At 42.5% G+C, this 26,202-nt stretch overlaps 1 protein-coding gene across 2 annotated transcripts in view; it reads right to left on the bottom strand.

The window, feature by feature from the left end:
• Nucleotides 1–26,202, bottom strand: part of LOC111152991 (golgi glycoprotein 1) — a 163,894-nt gene that overhangs the window by 5,721 nt on the left and 131,971 nt on the right. For both annotated transcript variants that reach the window (XM_022511784.1, XM_022511783.1), the window contains 17 exons: nucleotides 22,167–22,288; nucleotides 20,374–20,475; nucleotides 18,443–18,596; nucleotides 17,534–17,671; nucleotides 15,188–15,274; nucleotides 13,832–13,894; nucleotides 12,966–13,079; nucleotides 11,618–11,706; nucleotides 10,644–10,761; nucleotides 9,134–9,226; nucleotides 7,461–7,598; nucleotides 5,527–5,650; nucleotides 4,683–4,825; nucleotides 4,392–4,493; nucleotides 3,322–3,429; nucleotides 1,431–1,551; nucleotides 735–841 (listed from right to left, as the gene is read on the bottom strand). In XM_022511784.1, the coding sequence (XP_022367492.1) occupies nucleotides 735–841; nucleotides 1,431–1,551; nucleotides 3,322–3,429; nucleotides 4,392–4,493; nucleotides 4,683–4,825; nucleotides 5,527–5,650; nucleotides 7,461–7,598; nucleotides 9,134–9,226; nucleotides 10,644–10,761; nucleotides 11,618–11,706; nucleotides 12,966–13,079; nucleotides 13,832–13,894; nucleotides 15,188–15,274; nucleotides 17,534–17,671; nucleotides 18,443–18,596; nucleotides 20,374–20,475; nucleotides 22,167–22,288 (1,923 nt within the window). The remainder of the gene's footprint in view (nucleotides 1–734; nucleotides 842–1,430; nucleotides 1,552–3,321; nucleotides 3,430–4,391; nucleotides 4,494–4,682; nucleotides 4,826–5,526; nucleotides 5,651–7,460; nucleotides 7,599–9,133; nucleotides 9,227–10,643; nucleotides 10,762–11,617; nucleotides 11,707–12,965; nucleotides 13,080–13,831; nucleotides 13,895–15,187; nucleotides 15,275–17,533; nucleotides 17,672–18,442; nucleotides 18,597–20,373; nucleotides 20,476–22,166; nucleotides 22,289–26,202) is intronic.

Genomic DNA, 26,202 nt, shown 5'->3' on the forward strand with positions numbered 1-26,202 from the left:
TCACCATTAAATCGTGAGTGCTGCCCCCAGTAGAAACACTGTGTAAACATGACTCAGGCCGACTGAACACACGGCACCGCTCCCACAGTCGTGGACCTGCAGTCTAGCCAGTTTCCATCCCAGGCTCCTCTCTGCTTTCTCGAATGGACGTCTATGCAGCCCACAACAGAAGAATCAGAGCCCAAAGGCTCCCCAGGTGCACAGGGACACGGACCTGCTCTTTTTGGTTCTCAACTTAGCTTGGGTACCCGAGAGGGTCTGCCCAGACACGTGGCTATGTCTATCTGCTTCTCTACTCACCGCATAGCACAGGGAGGTTTCAGATGAACATGAATCTGAGCACTGACATTTGCCAATACGAAGTGATCAGCAGTCACTGCAGCAACTTAGCAACTGACCCGTGGAGACGGCGAGCGAGGAAGAGACTAACGTGGCGCTCTCTGCTGCTGCACTGAACCGAGGGCTTTCAAGCCGACTATGTTCCTTTGGAAGAACAGGTGAGGGACGTGCTTGCTACTTAGACAGCTGTGATCCCTTCCCTTCCATCTAGGTGTGAAGACTTTTCATGGTCCTTCCTGTCTGCCTGTCTGTGGTCAAGCTGGGGAAGCTTCAAGGACAGGGACAGACTTTTTGAGTCCCCTCCCTGCTGGTCTCGCAGCAAGGACAGGAAAGCCGGTGGAGTATGTGGGGAACCGACAGAGGTGGTTGTTTCAGGAGACTCTCTCAGTCCTTACCTTTGCAGCGTAACTCCACATTTCAATCCGGTCATTGAGGCGTTTTTTGCACTCGGGTTGTAACCTCACCCGCTTATCCTCCAGGGCCTCCATGAGGCAGGACATTTCTGTGGAAGAAAAGGGGTAAGAAGGGTCAAACTGTCCAGAACAGAAATTTCCGTAAGGCTGGGGATAAAGGGACCTCACCACCAGAGAATGCAGATTTGGAGGCTATACAAAGTTAAATCCATTCTAGAAAACTTGAACCAAGATTTCATATGAAGAAGAATGTTGAACTTCCAAGGCCAGCTGCCCAGCCCTTTAAAACCTCTCTCATTTTTACTGGGCACATCTGGCTCAGAAACAACTTTCTACCAGGATTTGCCCAGTGTGGCCACTGGGAAAGCTGATGAAGCTGCTCTAGTTTGGAAAAGGGGGAAGAGAGCCGTGATGATGACTAAGTTTTGCTTTCCTGATAAGTAACTCAACCCTCCCTTTTCATCAGATGCGTACATCTGGTCATGGCTAGGTCAGTTCAAACCTGCAGGATTATTCTTAAATTCATTCTGCCACAAAACCCTAGTCGCAGCATCAACCAGGCCCCCAGAGGACGTTGTCTGTGGCTGAGCTGCAGCTGTAGAACGGAGCAGCTGTGAGCATTCTCAGAGGGGAGTCTGAGAGAGAGCTCAGAGAGGGTCAGAGTGAACAGTGACTTACGACGCCCTCGGCCAGGGGTAATGGCTGCACAGTGGTGTTTAATGTCCAGGGCACATGCTGTATGAAGGACTGGGTCCACAAAGATGTCTGCTTTGCTCTCTTTCAGCATGTTTAACACTTCCTAGGAAGGGAAAAACATCGCAGAGAGAGCTTTTAGAGAGGAAATGTATCAGATCTGTTATCTGCATATACTTTATATACAAACAAAAAAGTCAAGGAGGGAAGGTTGAGGTTAACAACAGAACTTGTTGAGATAGGTGGCAAACTGGTGATGATGCAAAGAATGTAGACTTTTAGCAACTGATTTGATTCATACCCCATACTCTGATACACTCAGAGACCTAGTGTAAGCAAAGCCATGTGTTAAGTAAAGCAGGGGGTTATAAAATCACATTTGGGTTTTGGCAGTCTGCTATGCCATATTATTAAATACTAAGTGTTGGTATTTATAGTGGTATAATATAGCTATTTCCTTACTTTAAGAGGACTGAAAAATGTGAAATCTGATAATCAGAATAATATGCTATCTTAAAATTCCCAAACAATGGTCAATATTTGCAAAATGTTTTACTTTACCTCTATTATCCTCAAAAGAAAAGAAAAAAAAGACTGAGAGAGCATAAATTTTACTGCAAGAACAATTCTTACTGAGTTTAAAAATGTTCCGAACAAGAGGAATATAAAAATGATGGAACTGAAATTAGCTCTGCAGTCTCTCCATTTATACACGATGAAACAGGAGGTAAAAATAGGCCAGCAATGCTTTTTTTTTTTTTTACTTTTTTTTTTTTTTAAAGATTTTATTTATTTATTTGACAGACAGAGATCACAGGTAGGCAGAGGCAGACAGAGAGAGAGAGAGGGAGAAGCAGGCTCCCTGCTGAGCAGAGAGCCCGATGCGGGGCTCGATCCCAGGACCCTGAGATCATGACCTGAGCCGAAGGCAGAGGCTTAACCCACTGAGCCACCCAGGCGCCCCCCTTTTTTTACTTTTAATTAAATTTATTTATTTACTTGAGAGAGAACGAGAAAGAGAATCTCAAGCAGACTCTATGCTGAGCCTGACATGGGGCTCAAGCTCATGATCCCAAGGATCACAGCCTGATCTGAAACCAAGAGACAGACACTCCACTGTACCACCAAGGCACCCTCAGAAATGCTTTCTTAAAGAGTTTGCTTTCAATGGAAAGACTAAATATAGTCTCTATAACACAACAATAACCAAAACAAGAAAACAAAAACCAAAACTCAAATATTGTTCGAAAAGTCCTCCTCAAGGTTAAATGGGATCATCTGATGACAAAGTAGTCCAAGGAAAGTATCTGGATTTAGCTTTACGCCAACTCCCCTTATTCCTCAGACCATGTACAACTGGAAGCATTTCAGCAGATGAAAGAGCTGTGTACAAAGTCACAGTGACTCAACAGTGACATCACTGAAGCACTTTTCAAGAAAAGAAAAAGCTTTCTGAAAAAGATCAAATAGATTATCTCAGTAGCAATTCTGCAAGATAAGGTATGTTTAGCAGTTATATTTTGTTAACTTTGTTTTTATGTGCTGTTTCTGAAATGATTTTCATGGATGCGGAGTATGTACTGATATGTTGGACTTGACATTTTGCTCTTGGCCGTGTACTCATGGTGCCCCTCAACAACAGGCTGGCTATGGGGATGAGACCTATTCGCAAAAAAGTAGGACATGCGAAAGAATATTTAAGTTATAGGCAATTAATTGTCAAGAACCCAATTAAGGTTTCCAAAGAGGTAACAGTGTATAATTCTGGGGAGGAAGGTTTCGATGTTATCACTGAGATGTCAGAGGACAGCATTGGAAGGAAAAACCAAAAGGAGTGAAAGCAACAGGAGAAGAGGCATCTGATGGTGGTGGTTACCTTCTTACAGGTGTCTGTCTTGATTTTGAGCAGGTTGACTTTGAGGCACTCTTCTACTTGACCCGTCTGCTCCTGGGCTGCAGCTTCCTCAGCACACAGATTAGAGATCTGTCAGGGAGACACATGAAACACAAGGCTGTCTCTACTCTCAGCAGAAACCTTGTCTCTGCAGCCTGTAGACTTGGTGATCCTCCCACGTGAGGCCACAGGTCCTCTCCAAGAGTTTCCCAATGTACTTCATTCCCCTCCCTCCTGTACGAACTGCCAGACCCCATTCTCCTTTCCAAGGACTGGCACACAGAGTTGAAAGCCAGTCAGTGCACCCATCTTTATGCTGTCAACCCTGAAATTAGAGACAAGACTGTCCCAGGACTGGTCACAAAGAAGGCAACCCTTGATGACACAGGAAGAAGGTGATATAGCCAAGTGAAATACTAAAAGCAAATGCTTTACAAAGGTGCAGGGTCAACCCAGACTCACAACTTGGCAATATACACACCAACACATAAAGGCGTTCTAAAATACAGTCCACACCAAAGATTAAAAACTTAGCCCTCCTTGGACAGCTTTATGAGTAAGCTTCTTGTAAAAATCTTTAGCTATGATCCCCTAAAACTGACATATATTGAACAGTTTTTCACATGGCCTTTTTCGAGCTACAAAGTCAAATAATTTCCAAGGACAGGCATTTCTTTGGTGCTATTCTAAGAGCACTTTATCCTTCTGGCAAGTCTTAGGGTATTCTAGGTTTACCATCAGAATGAGGGGAAGGGAAGAACAAAGGGAAGGGAAAAACAAACTATATGGAGACACATGTATGCATGACATATAATAATAAAGGAGAACTAGTACAATAGAGAAATACGGAATCAACACTACAGTGACAGGACCAGTGCCAAGTCTAATTCAGTGTCGCAGGGAACCAGAAACTCAAACAATGGAGAATCCAGAAGACGGGTCTTCAACTATCCTGCATTCAAAGCTGAAGGGAAAGACAATACAGGACTTTTTTCCAATAAACATTTCTCCGAAAACCTCTGTTTGTAACCAGTTTCATACCCAAACCCTACCTCGTCTGAGCAGTGCAGCTGGAGCTGGGGATCGAGTCGGTAATCCAGAGCGGACTCCTGGATAATGATCCGGATCTGGTCTTCACAGTCTGAAGAGAGCCGCTACAGGTGACAAAGGGAGACTTCATCAGCCTATCGGGCAATTTCAGCTTTTTATTTGGCCCCTGATTTGGGAAAGTAGGAAAAAGGCTTTGGGAAAGCAGGAGCAAGCTTGGGACTTCCGAAGGAAAAACTACGGGGGGTAGAGGGTCCTCTACAAACACACCTCTGTGAGCGTCCAAGCCAGTTTACCTGATCAGCATATCTCAGCTTGAGGCAAGAGATGACTTGACCTTCCAGCTCTGAATCATCCTTGGCCTTAGTCAGGATACCATGGCAGAATTTAGGAATGTCAGCTTTACAGGCTTTCCTTAACACAGGGTTTAAGCGATAATCTAGAGTGGAAAGTGATAAGTACCTGATCAAATGTTCCACCTGGATTCTACAAACATAAAAAGGGGGGCCTGCCTTTCGAAGGGGGGCATATTATGTCAGTGACCACAAATGAACCACTGATTCATTTATTTGCTAAATGTTTACAGAGCCCTCACTATGCTGTTTTCAATCAGCAACAGAATTTAATGACAGAGCAGAGGTGGAGACAGAGACCCCAGGAATTCTACTTTGCAGCGGCTCCGTGCGCTCTGCTGGCACCAGTATTCTTGCTAGTTGTCACGAAGACCAAGCTGCCATCACCAACCTTTCCCATAACAGGTGCTTTGGACAGCACTGAGATTACCTGACTCATCTTACCCATTATGTTACAAGGTCTTGCAACTCAGAGCCGAAATTTCTCTCTTCTAAAAGACATTACCCATACATTCTCCTACCACATGCAGGAAGTTTTGTTAAGTCTCTAGACTTTTCAAAGAACTCTAGTCCTGACTCCTTCTGTCTCCTCCTTCCTATGACTTCCATTCTGTTCTCCCAGCTACTCTTTGAAGGAAGAATAAGTCATTTTGCTTATTGCATCCAGACTGTTCCCTGAAAACCCACGGCCAACAAAACACCTGTAGTTTAATGAGGCAGGTATATGTCAACTCAGCTGCACGGAAGCCACACTCAGCGGGACGGGGAAGCCAGGCCACAAGGCTACCTGTGTTCTGGGTGATCTGGCGCTTGGTTATCATCTGTTTGCATTTGGGATCCATCAATTCACTGTTTTTATTTTGCTTCAAGCACTGCAACATGGTTTTGGAATCTGCTTCTGGACAGAACCTCTGAAAGAAATAAAGTTTTATGAAAGTAGTTACCCAAATACGGCAATTAACAGTGCCCATATCACTCTTCCATCGACTGGTGTGCTAATGACAGAATCGGCTTGAAGAGACTGTGGTACAAGAGAAACAGCTAAGTCTGAATCTGCACCCAGCCTCAACTTCCCCTTTCTTCATCTCTTCGCTACTATGTTGCTCACAGTTCTACTACCCCGTTTCTTACTTTACATAGGACAGACTCTGTACGTACATGGCTATGTTACATGACATCTCCTGAACTTAAGTATTGTTTAAGTCTGAACGTAATGCCATAACAGGTGGCCAGATAGCCCTCAAGGCGTACCCAACCCAAACGGGAAACTTAAAAATTACCCACCAGCCAACATGAACAGGTACGTGGGGAAGGGACCAGGCTAGTTCATCTTTTAACTACGGGGGCTATAATCCTATCAAAGTTTGTCCAGCTAGCCTCTGTACACTTTTTAGTGTCCTTGAAGTCAGAGAGATCCATTTTGGACTAAAAATAAATACCACCTCTATGTGCTAAACAACAGTCTATCTGCTAATCACAGTCTACTGATATCTTAATTCAGATTGCTGAAAAAGTCATCAAAATCTTACAAAACTCCCACAAATCAAAGCCTGACAGGTTTTGTTTTTTTTTTTTTAAGATTTTATTTATTTATTTGACGGAAAGAGAAAGAGAGAGAGATCACAAGCAGGCACAGCAGCAGGAAGAGAGAGAGAGGGGGAAGCAGGCTCTCCACTGAGCAGAAAGCCTGATGCGGGGCTCGATCCCAGGACCCTGAGATCACGACCCAAGCCAAAGGCAGAGGCTCAACCCACTGAGCCACCCAGGTGCCCTGACAGTTCCGCTTTTACACAGGACTCAAATCTACCAGGCCCAGCTAAAGACACTTCTAACTTTCACAATTCTCTTTGCTATCTGATAGAGTAAAAAATATCATTTGGGGGGCGCCTGGGTGGCTCAGTGGGTTAGGCCGCTGCCTTCGGCTCAGGTCATGATCTCAGAGTCCTGGGATCGAGCCCCGCATCGGGCTCTCTGCTCTCTAGGGGAGCCTGCTTCCTCCTCTCTCTCTGCCTGCCTCTCTGCCTGCTTGTGATCTCTCTGTCAAATAAATAAATAAAATCTTTAAAAAAAAAAAAATATCATTTTGTTTTAAAGTAGCATTTTATTTTTTAAGTAAATTATAATAAAGCATTTTGTTTTATTTTATTTTTAAATAAGGCATGAGAACTTCAAATTTAATCTCTTCATATATGGGGACAGATCCAGGAACTGGCATCTGGGTTCTCAAGTCAGCCCTGCTATAGAGAATGCTCACTGGAGAAGTGTATGAAACAGAAGAACTTATAGAAGAGAAAAGCTTTGATTGTGGAAGGACGCTGATCAGGACACTTGGTGGTGGTTTTTTCAGTGTACTTACCACTACCCACCCTCAAAGACTAATCATGTATTTACTGGGTATCTATTCACTCATGCCTTAGGTCAAGGTGAGCTCAGTTAGCTTAGCTCGGTGGTTCTGAAACTTGAGCCAGCACCAGAATCACCCGGAAGGCTTGTTAAAACTGACAGCTCTGCTCAGAGTTTCTGATTCAGTAGATATGGGGGCCCCAAGCACTGATCAGTCCCCTGGTGATGCTAAGGGACCACACTGTGAGAACCACGGTCTCATCTGTATAGAACAGGTTGAGTGGTAAGATTATACAAATTTGTTTCGACGTTTAAAGAAGCTTATGCTGTTGTTTTTACCTACCCTGTGCTTACCACCCCTGGTTTGGGGTCCCTTACCTTTATCATCTGCTTGCAGACTCTCATGAGAGTGTAATCTAGTTCTGGGTCCATCATCTCTGTCTCCTGTAGCTTAAAAACTTTCTGGTGGCAACGGGTACTTAGCTGCTTCTTGTTTTCTTTCAGACATTCGATAATCTAGGGCACAAGAATTATGGTCATGTTAAGGGGTGTATCCCAGCGTGATAATGCATGTGTTCTGACAGCAGCCTTCGGTTCCTAGCGCATCCCCATCTTTTGCTCTATTCCGAATTCCTAGGCAATAGGAATCAGAATTTGCTCACCAAGGAGAATTATATTTATAGATTTACAGCTTCAGGGCTAAGAGTGAACCAGACTATATAAAAATAATGGATGAGTTGAGCAGGCTGCACTGGAGTCTAAAAGGAAGGAAACCCACTCAAGGTTCCTAGTTTCTTCTGCCTTTCTCTGGAGCAAGAGCCCTGACTAGACAGTGGGCACAAGCTAGGAGGTTCAGTTCAACTCACCATTTACCAGATGCATGAGAGAGACCCAGTTCTTACCCCTGATAAATAGTCTCACAAGGCAAACTTTTGTAAACAAATAACTACCAAAAAAAGAAAGAAAGAAGCGGGGGGGGGGGGCTAACATAAAAGCATGAAGTGCCACATGATGGATTTTAAGATAGTGAATTAAAGGTATCCTGGAACCTGCCCTTCCCCACACCACTTTATAGATATTATAAACAAATGATGAAGGGAAGCAGATGGGACACTGAAATAACTAGGGCTGTACATAAAGTCAGGAGACTTCCAGGAAATCCTCAAGGAACAACCAAGAATCACCAAATAACTGAGAGGGAAAAGTAACAGAGCAATTTAAAAAATACATTTAAGATCCTTAGAACAATACAGAAAGAAATGGTAAACCAGAAGCAAGAACAGATGGTTGTGAAAAGAACCAATTACAGATCTTGGGAACAAAAAATAAAACCCAATCGGTGGTCTCTGTAAAGAGAAGAACGGACAGAACTGAAGAATACATTTTTACACTGGGAAGTGGAATTCAGGAATTACCTCAATGTAGTACAAAGAGCAAAGACATGGAAAGTATGAAAGAAAAAGAGACAAGGAGGACAGATTTAGACACTCCAGCCATCTGCTACGAGTTCCAGAAGGAAGGAAAAGGCAGTGTTTGGAAAAACAGCAACTGCGGGCAACGCACCATGGCAATGCCCCCGACTAGAAAAGGCAGCTGAGTCGCTGGAAGAACACTGACGGGAAAAATCACGTGCTTGCACTTCATTCCTGACAGTTCTGGGTAGGACCCTGTTCTGTGCGTTAAGGAAACAAAGTTTCCCAGGTGACTCTTATGTTAAGAAAAAGAACTAGTCAAGAACTTCTGTGTAATGGGCATGGACTAAGGGAATAATCAGTTTTGGAGGTGCATGGTGTTAGGAAAGCTATGGAGAGGAGGAAGCATGTCTCAGGAAGACATGGTGGGGCAGGACAAGGTAACCTGAAAGAGGGAAGACAATGAACAGGAGACCAAGACGAATGCACATAAGGAACTTAATCTGGGAGAAGTCTGGTATAGCTTAGGAGGGGATGTTTAGGCTGGAGAGAATGTGAGGAGGCGCATCCCACCACCAAAGAATTATTAAAATGTTACCCTCCCATTTTCACAATTAGAAAATAAAAAGAGACGGTCACCTGAGCATTGCCATACTGCACAGTGGAACAGTAGTTCCTGATGTCAGTCTTGCAAGCTTCATACAGATCTGGTTCCAGACGGATGTCCTCGGTCTGCACGGGAGGGAGCCAGCACGGAAAAGTGAGCTTATTCTAAACTGGCGATGTCAAATGTTCTACAGACTCAGGTGCTGACTAGATCTTATCTAGTGACCACAATTCACACCCAGCAAAGCAGCCGCAGTGTGGCCACCACAGTACGAGGAAAGCTGGGATTTAGTTTCAATCCTGCTGCTAACTAGCTAGATGGCCTTGGATTTTCTTTGCAAAACAAAATGCTGTCACCTGCCCGGCCCCTTCACAGCACTGCTGTGACATGAAGTTAGATCATATGAAGCGGAAACTACTTCAGAAAGTCAAAACCATTACATAAATGTAGGATCCTACTTTTATTATTATTATTTTACTGAAGGAGCAAGGTTCAAAGCTAGGGACCCAAAGTCTCAATTATAAGAGGACATCAACGCTAGCTCCAGTCAAACATAATTATCACTGAATCACTCCCACCCTATGGGAAAATCTGGTAATGCAGCTTTTGCGTTATTACGGATATTCGGTATTCGTTACTAGTTTTTGCTTAGACTGAGGTAAAGTAAGTATGATTCACAATACAGAACATATTAAACATACTTTTAGCTGTTTTCTTAACATGGTTTAACCTCAAAAGTAAAGTAGGAGGTTTCCTTTTACAGTGCACACAGCAGCTGACTTGCCAACAGCTGCCTCACCTCAGGACCAGTCCGCTCACCCGTGCGCGGCACTCCCCTGGGGAGTGCTGCTGCTCAGGGAGTGAGCACAGATCTCAAACTGAAAGACGAAAATTGAGGGAGGCATGCCTGGGTGGCTCAGTCAGTTAAGCATCTGATTTTGGCTCAGGTCATGATTCCAGGGTCCTGGGATCCAGCCGTGCATCAGGCTCCCTGCTCAGTGGGGAGACTGCTTCTTCCTCTCCCTCTGCACCCCATACCCCCTTGGCGAGCTTCATGCTCTCACTCTCAAAAAAACAAAAACAAAAAAACCAAACACACACACACACACTGAGGGGGAGGACCTTGCTACAGGCCGTCAGGAAGAGAGGAGGCTTCTCCTGTTCTAGTCTGCTGCTGGACACGAATTTGGAGTAGGTGGCCCGGCTACTGTAGGCAGCCATGGTGAAGGAAACCAGGATTGCAGTAAAGATGGTGCCACAAACAGCAGAGACAATAGGGAGAGACCCTAGATCCTTGAGGGCATTACTGATGCAATGACTGTATCACATGCTTAAGGCTGAACTTTCAGTGACACGTGGTAAAAATATTTTATCACTTAGGAAAAGCGAAGCAGGAAGCTGTCACACGGTAAAATTTTAGCACAAGTCTCTAAGTCTTAACCATCACAGTAGTGGCTAAAATCTTCCAATCTGCCCTCACCCTTCACCCAAGTTTCTAGACCCTGTGTTTGTGGGCCCGGAGGCCATGCTATGAGGCGTTACCATCTCTAGCTCTTCTACCCGCAGCTGCTTGCGGCACTTGAGGGACACCCTGTGTTCCTTGGCTTCCTGGAGAGTGTCATTGCGCACGGTAGTGCTCAGGCAGATCACCACGTCCACCCTGTCAAGGAAAGGAGAAGGCTGAGACTGGCTGGAGCCACAGGAGGGCAGAGGGCCCAGAGCCAGGCTGAGGCAGGGGCCACACCACCACCCCAGAGTGCATGACCCCCTTTCAGAGCCTCGAAAGCAGTAATCTGTGTATGTTACAAACGGCTGAAGGCGGACTACATTCCTGACTGGCGGGGAGGCCGGGGGGGGACATGTATGCAAAGACAGTTCAATGCTTGTTTTGTTACAAACATGTGACCAGAGAGGAATGCTGCTCTTAACTAGACTGTGTCTTTGATGAACGGTGAAATCCATTTCTGAAAGGTACAGTAACCTAAGCAAAATGGGAACTTGGTTTTTACAAGGAGGATGTGTTCTAGAAATGTACCTTTGCAAAGAGTGAGATGGAAGAACTGGGGCAGCCATATTATAAAAGCTCATCACTCTCCTCATTGAGACCTGATTCTTAAAATGAATCAAGTTTTTGTTCCTTCACTAGACCTCTTAACTCAGTAAAAGCCCCTGATGCTCTCCGGAAGAGCTGATGTAATGGGATGATGTTGGGAGGAAGTCAGTTAACCTCTCACTCACGCTGCAACTTGCTTCTCTAAGGGTGCAACCTGAATCTGCCTCCTTAGTCGGACAGCTCGAACCTGGGAACAGTAAAATCGGCCTCCAGGCCTCTCCACGGCAGAACTGCCTGGGTCCCCTGTGGCTCCAGGCAGCTGTAAAGATGATCTGGCCACACAATCCAAGTGCTTGGCCACACTACCACAGCGTGTGCTGGCCTCCAAGGCTAATCCTACCAGAACACAGGATATTTGTCCAGACTTTAAGGAAGAAGAATGAATCAAGTAAAAGCTACATACTTCTTTTTTATGTTGGGGCAAAGTTTCAACACGTCTTCCTTGCAGGCCATTTTAAACTTGTAAGAGAACCGAAAATCCTTCATCTGCACCTGAAAAAGATGATGTGAAAGAAAATTAGCAGCTCTGTGGCACATTCCAATCAGCAATGCGCATGAAGACTGCAGATGCCCGCCTTCCAGGCCCTAAGCAACTCCTCTTCTGTCTCAGGCTTTAGGACCGACCCACCTCCTCATTCCTCCCTCTGCTATGGCCACTCTGGCTTCCCTATCACTCTAGTCACGCTGCTCCCTCTGCCAAAAGGGCTCTTCTTCTCCCAGATCCCCCATGGTTTGCTCTGTCATCTCCTTGGCACTTTTATTCAAACACCTCCTTCTGAAGACCCCTTTCTCCTTCACCCTCCACCCTGTAGGAGGCTTTATTTTTCCTTACAGGCCCACCTGAGACTGTATTTACATTTTTTTTTTTAAAGATTTTATTTATTTATTTGACAGAGAGAGATCACAAGCAGGCAGAGAGGCAGGCAGACAGAGAGGAGGAAGCAGGCTCCCCGCTGAGCAGAAAGCCCGATACAGGGCTTGATCCCAGGACTCCGAGATCATGACCTGAGCTGAAGGCAGCGGCTTAACCCACTGAGCCACCCAGGTGCCCCTGTATTTACATTTAAACGTGTTTTTGTGTCTTTCTCTTACTAGAACATAGAACTGACAAGGGCAGGCTTTGTCTGCTCAAGGAGCCCACGGTCTGGGTGGGTGCCCTCAGAGGCCCTCAATATCATTTGGTAAAGGCAAATGATAAACCAAAGGCCCCAAGAAGAGATCAATTTTATACAGATGACAGATTTCATCCTCGTGGGAAGGAAGTGTTTGCTTTACTGGAAACACTTCCTTTAGATCTGTGCCAACTTTGAATATAGTTTAACCTTATTTGGATGTCAGACCTGATATGGCAATAGGATTTAAAAGAGAAAAAGTCTTAGGGTCTAGTGTACTGATAGACATTTGGACTGCTGCACTGAACAGAGACATGAAACAGCACATCCCACTGATACCAGCCATGTAAGCAAAGGCTAACACACCTGACAAAAGCAAGCAATGTCACTCATCTCTATCCCCACTGGGCCGCCTGTTCCCTAAGGGTACAGACTCCATCTTATTTAGCACTGCATTCCCAGAACCTGCCATTGTGCCTGGCCATAGTGGATAAAGACCACTGTTTTTGAGAACCAGGAAAAGGCATATTTGGAAAAACTGATTTCTCATAGAAGAGGTACTCTGACGCTCTAGAAGAGAAAGGAATTCAGAAGTATCCAGGCAGCCAAGACAGGCAGGGTTTGCCTGGCATTACTGACCAGCTGGAAGTGGGTGACTCCAATGGCGCACTTCTCATTCATATCCTTCTGGTGTTTGTTCTGAATCAGACACTCCATCAGGTCCCCAGAGTCGATCTGGTTATCTGCCACGTCCTGGGGAAGGCAGTGCACATTTACACTTCATTTCTAACAATTAATGAACAAATCTTGCACCCCAGTTTATAAAAAAAAAATGAAAACTAGACGGACTCTAGGGCCTCCCTCAACATGATATATCATAATTTGATCAAAATCAGCCTAAGGAATTATAAGGGATAAACATTCGGTGGACTAAAAGTTGCACAGCAAGTTGCCCTGCATCAAGGTGCAACAAGAACATGTCCTGTGCAGGGCTTTTGCCCCCCTCAACCCCCTCTCCTCCCGCCCCCCCCAATGCTGTCAGCAGCTGGCTTCAGGATCACACCCAATGCTGCCTCCGGATTGTCAGATCCTTATTGGTTCCCGCATGGCTCCACCCCCACCATTTAGCTAGTTCAACAAGTGAATAAACTAATAAAGTAACAGAATTCATTCAATTTACAAGGAGAAGCTATTGTGAGTGCTAACAAACCCTGAGCTGATGTAGCGGAAGCACCTCAGCGGTGCTCAGTGATCCACTACGGGATCCCCTATGGCGGGCATCCTGACGACTGCCGCCAACCTGCCAACCTCGTGCCAGGGCACCTCCCAAGCACAATCAGATAAGGTTTTCCAGGATCATGGCACCCACCCCCCCGAGTCTGTTTACATTTTCAACTTTCACCCAGGAGTCATATATGCTGGAAAGGTTAAATGCAATATACTTGAGGGCCAAAGTCCCAGTGAATTTGGTTTATGCCTCTTCTGTTTCTCCAGACATTACTTACATGGCAAAAGTTCTGAATTATGGGCTCACAGGCTCTCATCAGCAAGGCTTCTATTTGAATGTCCTGTAGAAGATTAACCATATTAATAATTCTGCTTTAGAAGGAGCTATTTGTGGCAAGAATGACAGTTTGTGTTTCTGAATCAGTAGCAACTGATGGACAAATAATCTAAGATGTACATTTGGGAGCAATTCTAGTTTTTAGGTTAGCGAGCCCCAGCACAGACCGAATTATTCCTCCATTATATTCTAAAAGGCAAGTTTTTCTAGAGGTAGATACCTCATGAGCCGGAGCAAAAAAAAGAGAAGGCAGAATTAAGAACAGTGCAGAGGAAAAAGCATTTAACAGTAATCCTACAGTTTAGCTTTTGGACTTTTTCCAAATGGCTAAGCAGTTCAAAATGAAAATGCGGGTAACTGACATCTGTCTTCAGTTTATAAGCTCCCCAAACCGATGACTAACCACTGCCTCTGGGGGACGCACACGAATGTCTTTAAGCAGACAGAACCCTCTGTGCCGCACTAGCTGCTGAAATAACAACTCCCTTTCACGAGGAACACACCCCAGAATGTCCTCCTAAGCCTAAAAGGACAATGAGAATGGGAGAAGGCAGATGATACAAGATGAAAGAAAGCAATAAACTTTTGAAAAATAGAAAGCAAAAAAAAAAAAAAAAAAAAAAAAAGACTGGTTGGGAAATGTAATTTTATATATTGTCAACTTGAATGGTTCTAAAAAGCTTAAAATAAGAAAAAAAAGAGCAATCCCCCATTTCCCTGATTTCTGCCCCCATAAGACAATTTTATTAACATTTTTAGCTGCTCTCTCCCCAGTCATGCTCTCTGTATTTCTAAATAATATGTCTATGCTTACAAGACTTTCTAACTTCTTTTTAAATATTTCTGTGGGTTTCAGGATGAAACAGGGATAAACACACATATTCAGTCTTCCACGTTTAAGTGGAAATTCCAGGCTTTTATTTTATTACTGATGACATAAACATTGCCAGATGACCTAACTGAAAGAGCTGAGATAAGAGAACAGGAACAGGAATGCTTGGACTATTCATGCATGTGATTAAGAGATCTGAAGCACAGCTGCTATCTTTTCTTAAAGGGGAGGAAAAAGATTGGTCTAATCACTGTGATAATTCTAATTTTTGAAGAAAACCAAAGGGCTAAGTGTCTAGCATATTTCTCTGGAGATGAGAAAAGGGGTTCAGGAAGCAACACAATGTACTTCTCTGTAAAGCCAACGAAGGGAATGGACACTCTCAGGGGCAGAGAAAGGGCAGGACTGAGAAGAGGACAGGCCCCTGACAGGATGCCCATAGTCTATGAGCCAGAAGTCGCTTACCTCGGATTCTAACTCGGTGAGGTTGCCGACTATATCTCTGCACTCTACAGCCAGGTCGTCAAGGTGGTCCTGGAGGCACTCAAGCTCCTGCAAATAAGAAAGCAATCCCCTGGCATTTTTCAATTATATAAATGAACAAGGGAAGCCGAGAGAACAGTATCTATTTCCTTTGCGGTCCTCCTTATCTTTTCTTTTTTAAAACTATTTCACTGAATGGAACACTAAAGCTTTATTTATTTCCCAAACTGGGACTGTAGAGAAGATAAGCACTTGATGTAACAGGGTGGTTGACAGGGTCAAGGGGAAGCAAGCGCCATACAAATCCTCCAGAAGGCCAAATCGATAAGTCCAACAAGAATCAATGTTCAGATGTCCTCAGTGTCTAAAAATTTTATCAGGCCTTTACTCTATTCCATTAACAACCTGTCATTCCATTTTTTAAATCTATGTTTTCATATCTTTGCTTACATTTTAAATCTGCATGTCAATAATAATCAGTGAACAACAGATTCACAGTAGAATGACATGCAGTATTTTAAGATCCTTCATAAGCAACGCAGGTTGGGACCCAGTGTCCAAAATCCAGCTAGAGCTGACAGCTCCTCCCAGTCAAACCTGGGATTCTAACCCTAGCCCACACGGAAGGATCCTGAGGGAAAATGCAAAGCAAGTGAGCACACTAGGGTTCGGGCATCAAAAAGCTATCTTGTCTGGGCTCTGGAACCTGACCTGGAGTGACCTTGTACCATCAATCCATTACTATTCCTTTTAGAAATTTAGAGGTTTTAAGCAGAACAGGAGCTCACTTTCCCAAAGCTATCAACAGCTATTTCTCGGCAAAGGCTCTATTAAAGGACCAAGTTTAACTTAGTACCTGCAAGAATCTGTTTTAGAATTAGAATCGGATTGGACAAGCAGGGTTGGAGGAGTTATACAATAGCCAGAAAGGGGGTAAAGACCCCTGAAGGAACATGCATAAAACCTCTGGAGTAAGAGAAATGGCTAAGGGAAAAATCCCATTCACAGAACCCTTTCCTAACTGGAGCTTCACAGCGATGGGGGGCAATACAGTGCAGCTTCCTCAATGTTACTTTGAAGGGGGTGTGAAAGGAAACTGTTCTCTGGGATTCCATATGACCACATCCTTTGTTTTGTTAGACCAAGGCAGCAGAAAGCTCAACTACAGGCATTTTCTCACAATGAAATTGACAGAACTTCAGCAGGCCCAGGAAGCAGACTGCTGAAAATGATATTGGCAGGGCCAACAGATCTGAGTAGTGAGCCAGTGCTGCTTCTTAAAAATGCCAACTCCTGCTCATGGTGAGTTGCTGGTAGTTAATCCCAGAGGATGTTCTGGAGTAGTAAAAGTGGAATCTGGAAACCCGAGTTCACACCTTGTTCTAGTATTACTGGAGCTTTAAACAAGTAGCTATTCCTCCATGCTTGGTTTCCCTGCCTTAAGACAGAAGACAAACCTCCCTCCTAACTTATTGTGCTAGAATGTACTAATGTAGCTTTTCCGTTTTTTAAACCAGGCACAAAATTTTAGGAACCACTCATAACATGCATGTAATTCTTGGGGGGTTTCTTCTCTACACTCTCCTGTATAAAGAGGTTGTAAGACAATGGACCTGATGTGTGGCTAGGATTAGACCTGAGTAGGAGCTAAGGAAGTCAATACACTTCACTCCCATGGGCTTCAATTTTGTCAATTACTAAATGGAAAAAATAAACATGCACACTATTCACGCATGCCAGTATTTATTTATGTTTATGTTGATACCCTGCCTTCCCTCAAAAGGACTTTAATGTACCTTATCAAGGTGAGAAAAGAAAAAAAAAAAAAAAAAAATAAAAAAAAAATATTAAAAAAAAAAAAAAAAAAAAAAAAAAAAAAGCAATATAAAATAACTTTAAAACAAATTAAAAAAAAAAAGGAAAAGAAAGTATGGTTTAAAAAAAAAAAAGTGTGGGATGGAGCTAGCAGTAAGCTTGGTACACAAAATGCCTACCACAAAATCTTACATACTTGCTATAGGCAAGACATAACTTTGGAGCCTGGTTTTTTAACAGGCAACACAAAGAGGGAAAATCATTTACAAAATATAGTAACCATAATATATAAACAAAACAATTGCTTTGGAAAAGTATAATTATTCCTGATAAAGAGAACAAAGGGAAAATTTTCCTTAGGATTTCTTATGAAGAAGATACTGAATTATGTAACAAAAATAGAGATACATTTTATAGCGTTTGTACTCTATGTAAAGTGTTCATCATGAATGTTGTTGTTGTTATTATTATTATTATTATTATAACACAAACAGGTATAGCTATGTCAGTTACCTGTCCAGTCTCTGTTTTCTCACTGCACCATTTCCCCAGATCAATCAGGCACTTATCCTGGAGGGCAGGATCCAGCTTAACATCCATGGCACGTTGGTGTAGGATCCTCTGGACCTCAGCTCGGCACTCCCGAGACAGCTATATGAGAAAGAATAAGCAAAATACTTTAAAAGTACCAGAACCAAAACAAAAAGACAATACATAAAGGAAATCTGTCGTTAGGAAACTAATAATGTTATAGTTACTTATACGAATTTTATAACCCAAATCTCTTCCAGAGTGAGGATTAAATCTTCTAGGAGGCTTCTACAAACCCACACCTCTAGGAAGGAGATCTTAGATTCAACGTTTTCTAATATACTGAATGAAACAACATCCTTTTCTCAGAGTACATGGATAAAAAGTGAACTGGATTTAAGTTTTTTGTTTAGGAAAACTAATCTGCTACTACTCTATGAATGCAGAGTAGAATGCCAGCTTCTGTTCAGAAGAGAACACACACCTGGGTCAGGAACACTGAATTCAAATTTACCTAGCTCGGAACAAGCCTAAAAACCATCTGTATCCTGGTGAAGAGTTTCTAATGGATCTTTAAAGCTAAATGAAGTTAGGGCAGCAATATTTAGTTGTCTCTTTGTCATTTAGATTTTAGTAATTTAAAGAAAAAACTGGAAACGTCTGCTAACATTTTGTTGAAATACTTTGTTGAAAACGTAAAATCAGATGGAAAGCTGGTGAAGCAACTCTCTGAGCACTCACTGAATGAAGTTCCTAGAAGGGCAGCAGTCCTTCCCTGCCACATACACTGATCAAGTTTCCGACGACGGCAGACATCAGAACAATATACAGCAAACTAATTCAAAAACAAATGGCGGATAAAAAGAAATGAAGTCAATATTGGGTGCATACCCTCCTGCCCTGTTCCTCAGTGCGGTAGGCGTGTCTATACAAGCAAGAGAACACAGCTCCGGGAGGCATAAGTTCACTGGTTTCATTCCAACCATGGGTGTGGCAAAGACGAGATGCATCTCCCTGGCACTTGCGGTATAAGACAGGGTCCAGCCTATAAGGGTAAGAGTTAAAAGATATTCCTAAATTTTGTTCTTCAGGAACACACAGTGGTCAACTGGTAGAAGTCTGGGGACCTTGGTGCAGAAGCTTAAGTTCTACCTCAAGGAGGCCATGTTGGCTACATAAGATGCACATTACAGCGGACTCAGCACTAACATGCCCTGGCTGAAGTGAGACAATGAGGCCTGGAGCTGTCACCAGGCGATTCACAACTCTTCACTCAATAAGGTTTCTCAAAGCATGAATGAAATTCAATCCTACCTGATATACAAGATTCAATTAGATTAGGAAATGGCAAGATAAACAGAATCCCCCAACTCGACTTGCCTTCTAGTCAAACTGTTTCTTTTCTTCTTCCCATGCCAGGTAAGTAAATTCTATTTTTAGTTTACTTGAATATGCTTATTAACTTTAAAAAACATGACATTTAACTTTGAACTCTGGAGACAATGGATTAAGGCAATGAGCTTGCTGTTTCTCCAGATCAGACTAATGGATGCTTAATTCTATCTACATCATAATGTCAACTTTGGGGGACAGCTACTGAATGGGAGGAGAAACACTAACACTTAATGAGTAGCTTTTAAGCCTATGAAGCAATTTGTGATCATAGGTGAAGTAGTTACAGAAGAGGAATTAAGATGATTTTGATTAGAGCAATAACCTCAGTAAACCTTGTTATTTTGGTTTAGCTGCCTGAGAAAGTACAGAGAAATACCCACACAGTTTTCTGCAGTCCTTTCCAGAGCTAATCTGAGGGAACAGAAATAAAATACATTGAATCTGGGGTGCCTGGGAGGCTCAGTCGGTTGAGTGTCCGACTCTCGATTTCAGATTAAGTCATGACCTCAGGGTCATGAGATCGAGCCCCACGTTGGGCTCTGTGCTCAGCATGGAGTCTGCGTGAGATTTTCTCCCTCTCTCTCTGTCCCTCCCTCTGCCCATGTGTGCTCTCTTTCTCAAAATAAAAATAAATAAATAAAATCTTAAAAAAATACACTGAATCTTCTGAATCATCTCTTTTCACTGAAGTATGTGGGTAACATATTCAATCACCAGAAGACTAAAGACACTGGCTAAAACTGAGTCAGGAAGCAGCTGAGCTCCCATGGGAACAGGAGGGACAGCCAGCTTCCCAAGTGGCTCTGTACCAGCTACTCTTCGGGTGGAAGAGAAACTAGAACATGTAAAGAGGAAGGCAGTGAGGCCATTAAGTTATGCTGATTCTGACTGTAATATAAATTCTTCTCCTAGCTGACCCCCCCCCACCTTTTTTTGGATAACAGTATGAGAAAAGAAGAGAATTAGAGAATCAAGTTGTCACTCACTGGTAAGAGCTTCTTAAGATAGAAAATTCAACAACTTTGAATAGAGAAATAAAAGTAAATTCCCATATCTAGTACAAATCAATAAAAATTAAAATGCACTATTATCTGCCTAGAGACCTATCTGAAGATGCTTCCGCTGCCCCACAGATGCCCAAGTTCTTTGAGGATGGATGTCTGTGGTATCAGAAACATCTGACTCTGATTTCCAAAGTCGTAGTGAATGGGGCACATGGGGCAGACCTGCAAGGGCTGCCTCAGCTTTTAGATACTATTCTGAAAGCAAGAAGAAAGATATTATTCTTCAGAGGACTGGAACATGTCGGCACCCCAGAACTTAAGCAAAACATATTCTTACTAATTATTTCAAACCAGAAAGAAGGATCCTGACTAAACGGAGAACAGGATGAGGCTTACACTTGACTTTGGCTTCAAAATACTCACTTCCAATCTCGAGAGATGAAATACTGCAGTTCTAATAGACGGTGCTCACAATCTTCCACCATTTTCTCTGTGTATAAGTGTTCCATTAGGCACGAGAGGATCCTAGGCATAAAACAGGGATGAAATTTTAAGAACAGGATTGGAACTCTCACACCACTATTTCCTTGGTCTGTAGAAAAAGCCCTTGAGCTATTTTTGAGGGCAGTCAGGGATTTACTTCTCTGAGAATAACTCAAATTGACTTAGTCTGATAGTGACTATGCCTTCTCTCAACTTCAGGGCCACTCGGAACCTGGGACTCGGCTTGCATAAGATCAGTATGCAGTTGCTGTAACTGTTTATTAGGAAAATTTTCCAACACACACAAAAGTAAAGTATCCTAAGAGCCACTTTCCCTTCCCATAGCTTTATCAACCTATAGCCAAGTTTGTTTTAATTCTACACACTCCCCCTTGCTGATATTTTGAAGAAAATCACAGATACCATATCATTTTCTTCATAAATTCTTGAGCATGTTTCTCTACAAGGACATAATACCATAATCCACGAGAAGAAATTAATTTTAAAAATCCTTAATGTTATGTAATATCCTATTAGTTTTCAAATTCTTTTGCAATTATTTGGTGCTTTTTTATATGTTCAAACCACGACCCAGAAAAGGTACACACACTGCATTTGATTGATAGTATCTTCAAATGATTTTCAGCTGTAGCAGTTCTCCCCACTTCCCTCCCTCACCCCTGACCCCTCATGCTTGATGCAATTATTTTTATATTGGTAAATACTCTTAATTAGTCTTCACTGTGTTTGTCTATCTCCTCCAACTGCACAAAAGCTTTAAAGAAGGATATCTTTTTTTTTTTTTTTTAAAGATTTTATTTATTTATTTGTCAGAGAGAGAGAGGGAGAGAGAGCAAGCACAGGCAGACAGAATGGCAGACAGAGGCAGAGGGAGAAGCAGGCTCCCTGATGAGCAAGGAGCCCAATGTGGGACTCGATCCCAGGACGCTGGGATCATGACCTGAGCCGAAGGCAGCTGCTTAACCAACTGAGCCACCCAGGCGTCCCAAGATATCTTTTTTTAATCCCCTGCCACAGCCTGAACAGCAGGAGTATATGCACAGCGGTGTGATGACAAACATCAACTGTATTCATTCTCTTGCTGGGTACTGCTGACTGTGGGCTACAAAGGTTTCTGCAGAGTGGGAAACCTGTTCTTTACTTGCAACCTGGTTTTAAGAGCTGCTTTTGCATCATATGGAATAAAACTTCTACATGAGATTCAAATACTGTATTATAGTATTTTATAGCTTTCCTGGATGCAACTTCGGAGTTCACTTTGTCCATGATTATGTCCTCCAACCACAACACAATCACATTATTTCAAGTATAATTAATGAATTTCTAACAATTATCAATTATACAATATATGTAACAAGTCACTATACAAACATGATGAAACATAGAGACAAAGTATGTGTCATTTTATCCTGGGTGTTTCTCTCTTTTGTTTATTTGATCATTAAACAGAATTATTCAGTGACCTAAGGTACAGGCCCATACACGCTCAGTCACAGTCAATAAACATCATCACAATGCTGGGTCTAGTATCTACATCATGCACGAGGCAGAGCTGAAGTCTCAATTCCAATACTGGTTTTAACAAAAGTTGCTCTGTGTTTCTGTTTAACACAATTTTAGTTAAGATGTTAAAATCATCCAAAAATCATTTAAAGGAATGTTCTCAATAATACACTGCCAAATAAAATACCCCAAATAAGAATATAACCTACATTGGGTCTCCCGATCTTATGTGTTTGCAGGCTGTCTGTATCACAGATTCACAAGCTTCATTCAGAGCTCTATCAATGCGGTAATCCGCGCCAGGGTCAGTCTCCTGAATCAGTGTTTGCAGCTGGATTTAAAAAAAAAATTAAGAAAGAAGAAAGTCACTTACACATCAGGGAAGAGCAATGTCATTTCTTCACACAGTTACTAGGTCTGGTACGTCACAGTGGACTTTTAACAAGGTATTACACTTGTCACCGGCTAAGCTCAAGAGCTCGTCCCAAATACTTTCCAACTGGTTTCCCTGTCTCGAGTGCAAGTTTTTCTGTATTAGCCATGGTGGGGATTGCTTGCCTACCTGTCTGGATTATCCCTGGGCATTTGCAATGCAAAAGGTCTTTGCAATATAAAGTCTGCCTTTTCCTTCCTGGCTGCCTGCTCGTTAAATCAGATAGCTACATTTGACACTCATGGCCGAGCCAGAATTGAGTGGAGAAGGGTAAATAGAAGACATTTCTAGTCAGATACCTAATTTGGTCATAAGAATCTAGAATTTGAATCTTGCTGCCAATTCACTGGCATTAAAATAAGCACGCTCCATGTTATTAAAAACAGAGGAGAGATTTCATTTAACTTGCAAGAAATATCAATTGCAAAAAACAAGAATACAATACTTATAACTCCCATTTTTCCTAAATTATCTTTTATACAACTAAGAGGTAAACCACAGCTTGCTTGTTAAACATATCCCAAAAAATACTTGTCATTACGCAGCTGAAAATCAGGATATTTTCTTTAACATTTACTTTTCTGCCTGGTCCATTCTTCGTTATGGAATAAAGTGAAAGCATGAGAAGACGTGCCTCTACTTCTTTTTTCCTGTCTTTGAGGAGACAGCAGTTGGGGCACAGAGGAAAAAGCTCTATATTAAGATCAGAAGACCTGAGTTTTTTGTTTGTTTTTTTTTTAAGATTTTATTTATTTATTTGAGAGAGAGTACAAGCAGGGGGGCTGCAGAGGAAGAGGGAGCAGCAGGCTCCCCACTGAGCAGGGAGCTGGATACGGGCTCGATCCCAGGACCCAGGGATCATGACCTGAGCTGAAGGAAGCCGCTTAACCAACTGAGCCACCCAGGCGGCCCCCTGAGTTCTATTAATAGTTCTGGCTCTGCCTGACATTAGCTCTGAGAGCACCGGCATGATTAACCTCTAGTTGCAGTTTCTTGAACTGAACAGGATTATAAGAAAGAGTAATATATAGGAGAAGGTTGTATAAACAGCAAAGCATTCTATGTATGTAAAAGACCATTATTAGTACAGATGGATAGCAGATGGTGTTTTGGGGTGGGAATCTTAAATAACAGAAAGCAAATTTGGAAACTATAATCCTTCTGGTTTGGGTTCCTTTTTTTCCAAGTTAAAGAACTGGAACACTTTTCGTGTCACAGATGTAGCCTCTGGAGGAGAGCCTTCTCTGATCCTCATTCATGTGACTGATACAATCCCACAGGGGCTCATATGAAAGCAATGACCCAATCACACACTGATCAGAGAACACACATCAAAAGGAAATGACAAAAGAAAATCCCAATTCTCTCTATCCTAAAATCAACAATCAAGAAGAGAGAAATAGAAAAGATTTCCAGTATTCTGGGATGGAAGTTATTTATACCAATTTTTGATAGCAATTTGGAGAAGCTACAAAATGCTGTGGTTAGTTGATAGAAAGATTACTACCAGTTTTAGTAACGATGGTTGTTGACAAAGACCAAAATATTTACATCTTCTTCTTCTTTTTTTTTTTTTTTTAAAGATTTTATTTATTTATTTGACAGACAGAGATCACAAGTAGACAGAGAGGCAGGCAGAGAGAGAGAGGGAAGCAGGCTCCCCGCCAAGCAGAGAGCCCGATGTGGGACTCGATCCCAGGACCCTGAGATCATGACCTGAGCTGAAGGCAGCGGCTTAACCCACTGAGCCACCCAGGCACCCTTTATATCTTCTTCTGAGGGAAGTCGTAAGTATCATGGGAATCTGCAAGTCTCTGCAAGAAGTGTATCAGTTAAATATCTGGGGCGCCTGGGTGGCTCAGTGGTTTATCCTCTGCCTTCAGCTCAGGTCATGATCCCAGCATCCTGGGATCGAGCCCCACATCGGGCTCTCTGCTCAGCAGGGAACCTGCTTCCTCCTTTCTCTGCCTGCCTCTCTGCCTACTTGTGATCTCTATCTGTCAAATAAATAAATAAAATCTTTAAAAAAAAAAAATATCTACAAGTGACAGGCAAACCTTGAGAATTCACAATGAGTGCACCAGACTGCAGCACCTAAAGGGAGACAATGAAAGCCCTACAGACGCTAACGGGCTAACAGCTCAAGGGATCATTGCCACTGTGGAATCCAGGGACAGCAGTGTAGGAAATAAACACTAAGAACATGAATTGCTACATGACTATATAATCATTCCAGACCCTGACTGCTTAGGAAAAACCCAGGGAAATGCTTCTGAGAAACAATTAGTCTAAGAATACACTGCACAGTCATCTTTGGCCAGGGAGAAACTGGGCCCAGACGTGCTCACCCATAACTGAAGAGAATTTAGTAAGTTCATGATTATCGTACATTTGGAAAAGTGTCTACTCGTTAAGATAAAAATTATCCACATGTTTCACAGTTTACTACTTGTTGAGAGATCACTGAATCAAAGCATCACCAAGCAGGGAACGGGGAAAATTAGAGGCCAACCATAGACACGCAAGGAAGCTTACTCTATCAAGGAAGAGAACTTTGAAAAAGAGAGAAAGAAACCTACTCAAAATATATTATTTCAAAAAACTCTTCCACTTGATTGAGGAGGGATAACGTAGGAGAAGACGACTGAGGAAAATATTCTCCCTTCGGATCATTTACTCCTTCAATATGGGTGAGCAAAGACTAAAAATCATGGGTCCATTATAATCAAAATACAGTGTTTATTTACCACTTGGCTAAACTTGATGTGGGTAAAACCAAATACTTCATTATTTGAGACTATCCTCTAGGTTTGGAACCACTTTTCTTCTAGGCACAAAGGATGAGACGGGCATCCGTATTTATCTTTCAAGCTGACTCACTAGTTCTTTATAACAAACTAAATTGTAAAAAGCCCTGGAGGTAGATGCCGTGAAATAAAGTTAAACCAATTTCTCTTCTTTTTTTCTGTACACCTTGGTACAAGTGTAGCCTCAGTAAAAAGACAGTTTTATTCCTGACCACCTCCCTCTCCTTTACATGCTGCATTAAGAATGAGATGCAAATATGGGCTATTTTAATACATACTTGGTCTGAGGCCCAGGCACACACATTGTTGTAGAGGTTTCCTAGGACAATCACCAGCAAGGACTGCTCCTGAAGAAATACACTGTGCCAACTGAAGCCACAGCGGATTCCAGAAGCCCTCCTTCTAGCTGGGTTTGGGATTTTGGAGAAGAGTTTATATATTTTTCTATTTTTTCCATCATAAGATGTACAATTTACTGTCTACTCTGGGTCAGGGTGAGTAAACGGAGCTAAGATGAAATTTTACTCTACATCAAAATTCTATGAGAATTTTGTTTCAGACTGTAAATTCTGATTTTCTAAAATACTCGATTTTTAATAAAAATGCCAACAAAAAGACCAACTGAATTGTGGTTTTCTAAACTTTCACTGGGTAAAGAGCCTCAATTCCCTACTGTAGGATACAAAACTAAATGCTACCTTTTGTGCATTCTAAGGGATGTATGGGATAGACTGTACAGGGTACCACTGTTGCATTTGGTACTGAGACTGTTCAAAGACTCTTATTAGTAAAAAGTAATAAATATGGACTATGGTAATGAAACAGATGCACTGCATCTATAGTATTTTATTAACTTTATATTATATCCCTGATCTGTAGTTATTCAACTGTTTGTGAACTCTGGAGCAAGAATAATTTTATCTTTAAAAAAAAAGAAAAAAGATGGGAGGCCTGGGTGGCTCAGTTGGTTAAGCGGCTGCCTTCGGCTCAGGTCATGATCCCAGG

This window comes from Enhydra lutris, unplaced genomic scaffold, assembly GCF_002288905.1.
Source record: "Enhydra lutris kenyoni isolate GAN:26980312 unplaced genomic scaffold, ASM228890v2 scaffoldscaffold30, whole genome shotgun sequence".
Classification (NCBI taxonomy): Eukaryota; Metazoa; Chordata; class Mammalia; order Carnivora; family Mustelidae; genus Enhydra; species Enhydra lutris.